Source organism: Cuculus canorus, chromosome 5 (assembly GCF_017976375.1).
Source record: "Cuculus canorus isolate bCucCan1 chromosome 5, bCucCan1.pri, whole genome shotgun sequence".
NCBI classification, from domain to species: domain Eukaryota; kingdom Metazoa; phylum Chordata; class Aves; order Cuculiformes; family Cuculidae; genus Cuculus; species Cuculus canorus.
Window position 1 is genome coordinate 16997637 of NC_071405.1, and position 7830 is coordinate 17005466.

At 55.8% G+C, this 7830-nt stretch overlaps 1 protein-coding gene across 3 annotated transcripts; it reads left to right on the forward strand.

Annotated features, from left to right (window-relative positions):
* The first annotated feature begins 178 nt into the window (after positions 1-178).
* Positions 179-7830, forward strand: LOC104064425 (aldehyde dehydrogenase family 3 member B1). 3 transcript variants are annotated; one of them, XM_009566758.2, is made up of 10 exons: positions 179-541; positions 711-873; positions 1409-1519; positions 1629-1749; positions 1866-1951; positions 2147-2228; positions 3206-3592; positions 3798-3964; positions 4154-4253; positions 7477-7817. In XM_009566758.2, exons 1-10 carry the CDS (start codon positions 192-194, stop codon positions 7668-7670), a joined length of 1761 nt encoding a protein of 586 aa, XP_009565053.2. In that variant the 5' UTR covers positions 179-191; the 3' UTR covers positions 7671-7817. The 3 variants fall into 3 exon arrangements, with proteins under 3 accessions (XP_009565053.2, XP_053922654.1, XP_053922653.1); XM_054066679.1 differs by lacking the exon at positions 7477-7817 and adding an exon at positions 5785-7470; XM_054066678.1 differs by having other exon boundaries at positions 1866-2228; positions 7477-7830.

Below are 7830 nucleotides of genomic sequence, written 5' to 3' on the forward strand. Positions count from 1 at the left end.
GGTGGAATTTGAGGGAAGGAATTTTTGGGGGGGGGGAGGGGTTCCCAGCCCCCCAGCATCCCCATCCACCCCACTGACTCCCAGAGACACCTCCACCGCCCTGTGCCTGGTGGCAGCGAGGTGCCCTGGGCTGGATTTGGGGTGTGGTTTTGCATCTCCAAAAGGTTTGGGCTGGAGCGAAGCCAGCGGTGATGCCTGGCAGGGCAGGCAGCCAAGGGGCAGAGCAGGAAGCCAGCGGCTTCGTTGCTCTGAGCCAGCGGCTGCGCAAGGGACGGGGGTGCCTGCGCCCTCCTACTCCCACAGCCACCCCCAGCAGGGCTCCCCAAGGCCACCTCTGCTGCTCGCCACGGTTTGGAAGCTGTGCTTTGCAGCCCAACCTGTGTGAGGCTGCCATCCCCCACGTCACCCATCCACGTCGCTGCCTTGGGACCATGGAGACCGGGAGCGTCCTCCCACAGCCCAGCAGCACCAGCGGCGTCGGGAACTCCACGGAGGATGATGGTAGTGGTAGGAAGGGGAGCGTGGATGGCGATGCCGTGAGGTGAGAGAGTGAGCAAGAGGAGACAGGAGGGGTGTGGACACTCTGTCCTCTTCTCAGAGCTCTGGTTTGGTGCTGGGCTGGGGTGAACCAGAGCTGGAGTGGCACGGAGCTTCTATCCCTCATCGGCTGGGGTGGGGTTGGGGTCCCTCTGACATCCCTGTCCCCACAGCGGGAACCCCTACGCGGGGCTGGTGAGCTGCCTGCGGGCAGCCTGGCTCTCAGGGAAGACACGGCCCATGGAATACCGTGTGGCCCAGCTGGAGGCACTGGGACGCTTCCTCGATGAGAAGAAACAAGACATCCTAGAGGCCACTGCCTTGGACTTGGGCAAGGTGAGAATGGGATGGGCACCAGGGGCACTGAGGGGCTCCCACTGTCATGCAGAGGGGGGTGGTGGTGACCCAGGGGAGCTTCCCCACCCTGGCACTCCCTGCTCCAGCTGGGCTTGGAGCCAGTGGATGTGGGTGGAGGCACCAAGAGGAGACTGAAGTGGAGCATGTCCCACCCCACCTTCTCCAGAGCTCATTCCTGCCCCCAGTGTGGACAGAGTGGGGCTGTGAAGACCATAATTACCTCAACCAACCTCCCAGCAGGGAAAGCCCCGCCACAGGCATATTAATGCCAACAGGACTGGCCTGGTGATACTACAATCGGATTTTGGAGGTCACCAAAGCCCAACACCACCAAGGTGGTGGGGCTCACCTGCTCCCCATGGAGAGCTCACCTTGGGGGTGAGAGCAATCCACCACAGGACAATAAGGGCTTGGGTCCCTAAATTCTGGGTAAAAAAACATGCAGGGAAAGGATAAGGGGAGTCGCTGAGCTGCAGCTCATGGAGACCTGACACAGAAGATGTTGTGTCCACAGCCGCCCTTCGAAGCCGAGTTCTCCGAGGTTCTCCTCTGCAAGAATGAGCTCCATGAGACACTGAACAACCTGGCCCACTGGATGAAGGATGAGCATGTGGAGAGGAATCTGGTAAGGGGGGAGAAGTAGGAGAGGATGGGAAAGGACTCGTCTGCTGGGAAGAGGTGGGTGGGGAGTGGGCATGGAGACAGGGGTGCAATGAAGTTCTGCTGTCCTGCAGGTGACCCGGCTGGACTCGGCCTTCATTCGCAAGGACCCCTACGGGGTGGTGCTCATCATCGCGCCCTGGAACTACCCCGTTATCCTCCTCCTGGGGCCCCTCATCGGGGCCATCGCGGCTGGTGAGGATCCAGGCAGTGCCCAACACTGGAGAGGGCACCTTGTCTCCAAGCTGGGGTGCCAGAGGGTCTGGCTGTCACCATGTCATTGCACTCATGCCTTCTTGATCTGTCCCCAGGTAATTGTGTCATTGTCAAACCCTCGGAGATGACAAAGAACACTGAGAAACTCATGGCTGAGGCGCTGCCCAGCTATCTGGACAAGGTAAGAAGCTCTCCCTGTCCTTGTCTTATGGCTGACACCATCAAACCATGCCCCGTACCCTCCCAGCACACACCAGCACCACACCATTCCAGGTCCTGCCTCCATGCCCAGCAGCCCAGGATGCTCTGGGTGGGGATGGGGACAGGGTGCCCCGGGCAGATGCTGACACTGGGGACCCTTCCTCTTCCGCTGCAGGACTGCTTTGCCGTGGTGACTGCTGGTGTGCCAGAGACCACCAAGCTGCTGGAGAACAAATTTGACTACATCTTCTTCACAGGTAAGTCCTTCAGGCCAGATCAGAGCTGTGCCTGGCTTTGGTGAGCTGAGGAAGAGGGATTCCCACTGGATGTCCCTCTGGACACCCCACTGTGGCTCACCTGCCTGTCAGCGTGAGGTGGTGAGGAGCCTGCAGACAGGTCCCCTTTCCTGCTCTCTGAGGCTGCAGAGATTGTGTTGGGGAATCCGCTGTCAGTATGAATTACACCATTACAGGCTGGGGGAAGAATGGATTGGGAACAGGTCTGAGGAGAAGGATGATGCGAGGGTTGGAGTGCATCCCGTATGAGGCCAGAGTTGAGTGCATCCTGTATGAGGCCACTTGTATGAGAGAGTTGGTGGTGTTCAGCCTGGAGAAGAGAAGGCTGCAGGGAGACCTTAGAGCAGCTTCCAGCACTGAAAGGGGCTCCAGGAAAGCTGGGAAGGGCTCTTGATCAGGAAGTGCAGGGACAGAATGAGGGGGAATGGTTTAAACTGAAAGAGGAGAGATTGACATGAGATCTTAGGGAGAAATGTTTTGCTGTGAGGCTGGGGAGGCCCTGGCCCAGGTTGCCCAGAGCAGTGGTGGCTGCCCCATCCCTGAAGGGGCTGAAGGCCAGGCTGGATGGGGCTTGGAACCCCTGATCCCACTGGGAGGTATCCCTGCACATGGCAGGGGTGGAAGGGGATGGGCTCTGAGGTCCCTTCCAGCCCAAAACATTCTAGTGTTCTGTGATTCAATGATCCATGAAGGATCCACCACCAGTGTGTCTGAAGATCTTACAGCCATCACTGGGTTCTGTAATAGCTGAGCTGGGGATGCCGTGGCTGAGCTGGAGAGCGTGAGGGCTCAGCTCCGTTCTGCACACAAATGTGGATGCTGGACAGGAGTGGCACTTCATGTCTTCCATGTCCCTGGCCCCTCATAATGGTACAACCATGAGTTGGACTGTAGCATGGTGGGATCCTCACTGTGATGCCTCTCTTCCCTGCCCGCAGGCAGCCCCTCTGTGGGGAGGATCGTGATGACAGCTGCCGCCAAGCACTTGACGCCTGTGACGCTGGAGCTGGGGGGCAAGAACCCCTGCTACGTGTCTGACAACTGTGACGTGCACAACGTGGCCCGTCGAGTGGCCTGGGGTCGCTTCTTCAACGCGGGGCAGACCTGTGTGGCACCTGACTACGTGCTGTGCAGCCTGGAGATGCAGGAGAAGCTCCTGCCTGCCCTGCGTGAAGCCATCACCGAGTTTTATGGCCCTAACCCTCAGGAGTCACCCGACTTTGGCCGCATGGTGGGGGACAGGCACTTCCAGCGCGTGCAGGCGCTGCTGCGCAGTGGGAATGTGGCCATCGGAGGACAGACAGATGCAGATACGCGCTACGTCGGTGAGGGCTTGAGCCTTCATCCTTTCATGGTGTGGACCTGGATTTTAGAGAGGGCCTGGAGGGAGGTTCTAGGTGGAACTGAAGGTCTGCATGGTAATTGAGGAGATGGTGAGATGTCCTGTCCTGGAGGAGGTCTTGGGGAGAGGACCATAGTGTTATCTCCAACCTCTGTTCGCGGCTGATGCCTCCATTTCCTTCTCTGCAGCTCCCACAGTTCTGGTGGATGTGCAGCCCTCTGATCCTGTCATGCAGGAGGAGATCTTCGGCCCCATCCTGCCCTTTGTCACTGTGGCCAATGTGGAGGAAGCCATTGACTTTATCAACAACCGCGAGCGGCCGCTGGTCACATACGCCTTCTCCTCCAACGACAAGGTACAGCGCCCAGGTTGTGTGAAGGCAGGGCTACGCTTGCCCCATGCTCCTTGGAAGGTCTTTTCAGCCATGTCCATGCTCCAAAGGTTTTCTTTATAGCAGAGGGCCCTAGTTGTGGGGAAGGATTGCAGCTGGAGGTCCAGGAACAGGGTGCAAGATGCATGTCCACCTTCTCTGCTTCCCACCCAGGTGGTGAATCAGGTCCTGGAGCGCACAAGCAGCGGTGGCTTCTGTGGCAACGACACCCTGATGCATGTCATGCTGACCTCGCTGCCCTTTGGAGGCATCGGTAGGTCCCCCAACCCAACCCACCCCGCCCCTGGCCAGCTGTGGTCCATGGTGCCTGAACCAAGTTGGGCATGGTGAGGAATGGCCTGGGAGGAGATGGGGCACCCAGTCCTGGGTGCCAGGTCCAGAGGGATCAATGGTCTGTGGAGAAATCCTGTGGAAGATCCCACCAGGAGCCTTGTGCTTCACTGCACCAGGGCTGAGCTCTTGGGCTTCAAAAGGTGGAGCCCTGTGAGTTCTCTGCTCTGCTCATTTGCCATCCCAAGCACAGAGTTCCCTGTGTAGGGGAAATATCTGTTTAAAAAGTATGGAGTATTGAACGTGGCCACCACAGAAGCAACTCCAGACCTTCCTTTCCACATGCAGTGCCTCTGTAGGCAGGAGCCTGTCCCACCCATCCTGCTGTTGTGCCACCTCTTTTTCCTGCAGGAGAAAATGTGCAAATTGTCACTTATTCACAGTTTCTGGGAATTCAGAATTTCAGGTTTTCATAAATGTCCAGTTTGGACTCTGGGTCTGAAGACAGCACAATCTTCCAACAAATTCCTAAATCATAGAATCATTGATGTTGGAAAAGCCCTCTAAGCTCATCCAGTCCAACCCTCAGCCCAACCTCACCGTGCCGACTAAACCGTGTCCCAAAGTGCCACATCCACACAAATTTTTGAACCCCTCCAGGGATGGAGACACCACCACCGCCCTGGGCAGCCTCTGCCAGGGCTTCACCACTCTTCTAGTGAGGAAATTTCCCCTGATATCCAATCTAAATCTCTCTTGGTGCAACTTGAAGCAGTTTCTTCTCATCCCATGAACACACAGGAACACGCATGCATTAATTGATGTCAGCTCCTGGAGATCTCTAGTGCATAAATCATAGAATCATGGAATGGTTTAGGTTGGAAGGGACCTCAAAGCCCATCCAGTTCCACCCCCTGCCACAGCAGGGACACCTCCCACTGGATCAGGTTGCCCATCTGACCTTCCACAGGATGTGTTCTATCCAGAGCATTGGCTGGAAAACAATTCTTCCACTCTTTTAGAGGCTTCAGAACAAAGCTGTGTCTGGTTCTGCATCATCCTACCTGCCCTCACCTCCATGGAGGTGCATGATCAGGATATGCATGCATGATGTTTCCTCCTGAAAGCCTCCCAGCCTCCACCTGTTTCCAGCTCAAATGATTTTCCAAGCCAGAAGGGTCCCATGTGGTCAGTGTTGGGTGCTGGACTCTGCATAATTATGGCCTCGACTTGCACCAGGGGAGGTTTAGATTGGATATTCAGAACAATATCTTCACTAGAGGAGGGATGACGCCCTGGCAGAGGCTGCCCAGGATGGTGGTGGAGTCTCCATCCCTGCAAGGGTTCAAAAGCTGTGTAGCCATGGCACTTGGTTTAGCAGGCACTGTGGGGTTGGGCTGAGGGATGAGCTTAGAGGTCTTTCCAGCCCCAATGACTCCATGATTCTGTCCTTACCCAGCCTCTCCTTGAATCCAGGGAAGCATTTAGGTATGCTGGGATATGGTGTTTCACAGGTCACGGACAGAAACAGCACCCTGAGGCTGCGTTCCTTGTGGTTGGTCCTGGATATCTACTTAGGGTTAAGAAACACATCCAAGAGTGCTTCTCTCTCTTTCCTCGGAAAGGAGTCTACGTCAGGGAGATACCCACTTTTGATCAGATGACCTTCACCTCCCCAGAAAAAAACTCCAGTTCTTTTCCTAAGAACCAGCCACTTAGCTGGCCAAGAGCCATCAAGCGACCTTCCTCACGCTGCAGTTGCTGACACGTGAGATATCAACCACAACCTCGATGGGGTTTTGCATTTTATTGGTTAGATTGACTGTCTCGAGCAGAATTTTATTGCATTGGTTATTAGCACACAGCTGGGTTTCTGTATTTTCTACCAGCCTTCCTCGCTGTCCCTGCTCGCTCCTGGCCAGCTTCCACCTCCTACGTTCATCTCACCCATCCCTGGGTCCCATCCTCAGCAGAGCCACCTGGACAACCCTCTCCCTCCATTCATGGAGTCTCACTAGCACTGAGTCCAGTAAGGGGACGTGTTTTGGAAGGTGTCCCTGCAATAGGGAAGCTCGGCTGGTGGCAGCAGCAGCTCCAACACCCCGTCATTAGTGACCCCTTCCAGGCTGCTGTGCCACCAGGTGAGGTTTTGTGATCAGAAGGGTTTTTGAATCCATAAAGTTTTCAGAATTAGAGTAAAAAGAGAGGATAAACTTGAGAAGGGGATGGAGGAAGCACCTGAGAAAGAGGAGTTATAGATATAGGATGAGGCTTTGAGCAACCTGATCCAGTGGGAGGTGTCCCTGCCCATGGCAGGGGATGGATCTTGGCTTTAACACCCCTTCCAACCCAGACCATTCTATGATAGAAACAAAAGTAGTTTTCTTTATGGAGTGTTGTAGGTGCTTAAGTATCCATGGAGACAGAGACATCCTCCAAAACATGTCCCCTGCCAGGCCCCATGATCTCTGCCAAGCCACCAGGTCCCCTCCCTGCAGCATGCCGTGAAAGGCTCCAGCCTTGCCCAGCTTCCTGGGCTCAGAGATCCTCCAAGGTGTGGTCTCCTGTCGAGAAGATGATGTTTTGCCAGACTCTTATTCCATCAATACTTCTCTGAGCCTGGTGAGCTTTGCATGACGTCTAAATGTGCCGCATGAAATGGTGAAACCCATGCTGAGAGGGTCACTGGGAGCTTTTCCTCCTCCCAGACATGAGCCTGCTGGACCAGTCTTCCTCCTCCAAAGCTCCTCAAGCCCATTTGGGTGTTGAGCCAGGCCACCTCCAGGGTTCCCTTTAGACCTCAGCCCTACCCACCGACCATAGTGCTAGAAAGCAGCTGGTTGAAAATGTTGAGCTGTCCACAGATCAAGGAATCATAGAGGCATTTGGTTGGAAAAGACCTTTGAGATCATTGAGTCCAACCGTACCTGTCCACTATCAAACCATATCTCTGAGTAACTCATCTGCCCATCTTTTAGATACCTCCAGGGCTGGGCACTCCACCACGTGAGAACCCTTTTGGTGAAGGAATTGTTCCTAACCTGAACCTGCCCTGGCGCAACTTGAGGCCAGATGGAAGAGGTCTCCACCACCAGCACCTCCTCAGTGCCCTTGAAGGGGGAGCCAGGAGCTTAATTTTAGGCTCATTGGCCCAAATGTTGGGTGAGATCCAGCCATCAAGCCAGGACCTGTGCTGTGTGTTGCAGGGAACAGCGGCCTGGGGATGTACCATGGCAAGTTCACCTTCGACACCTTCACCCACCACCGTGGCTGCCTGCACCGTGGCATGGGCAGGGAGGCCCTCAATGCCCCACGCTACCCCCCATACAGCCAGCAGAAGCTGGGGATGGTCCGGGCTGTCTCCGAGTTGAAGCGCAAGGGCGCCTGCACCTTGCTCTGAGCGTCTCCAGCCACCAGTCGTAGTGACCTTGGTGGCCACATGCAATGAAACGCCTTTCCCTGCAACTAGTAGCCTCCTGTGTGCCTCCCTTCCACCTCCTGCTCATCTGCTGCCTCTGTAGCACCCCAACAACCAGGGCACGGGATGGAGATGTTGGCCA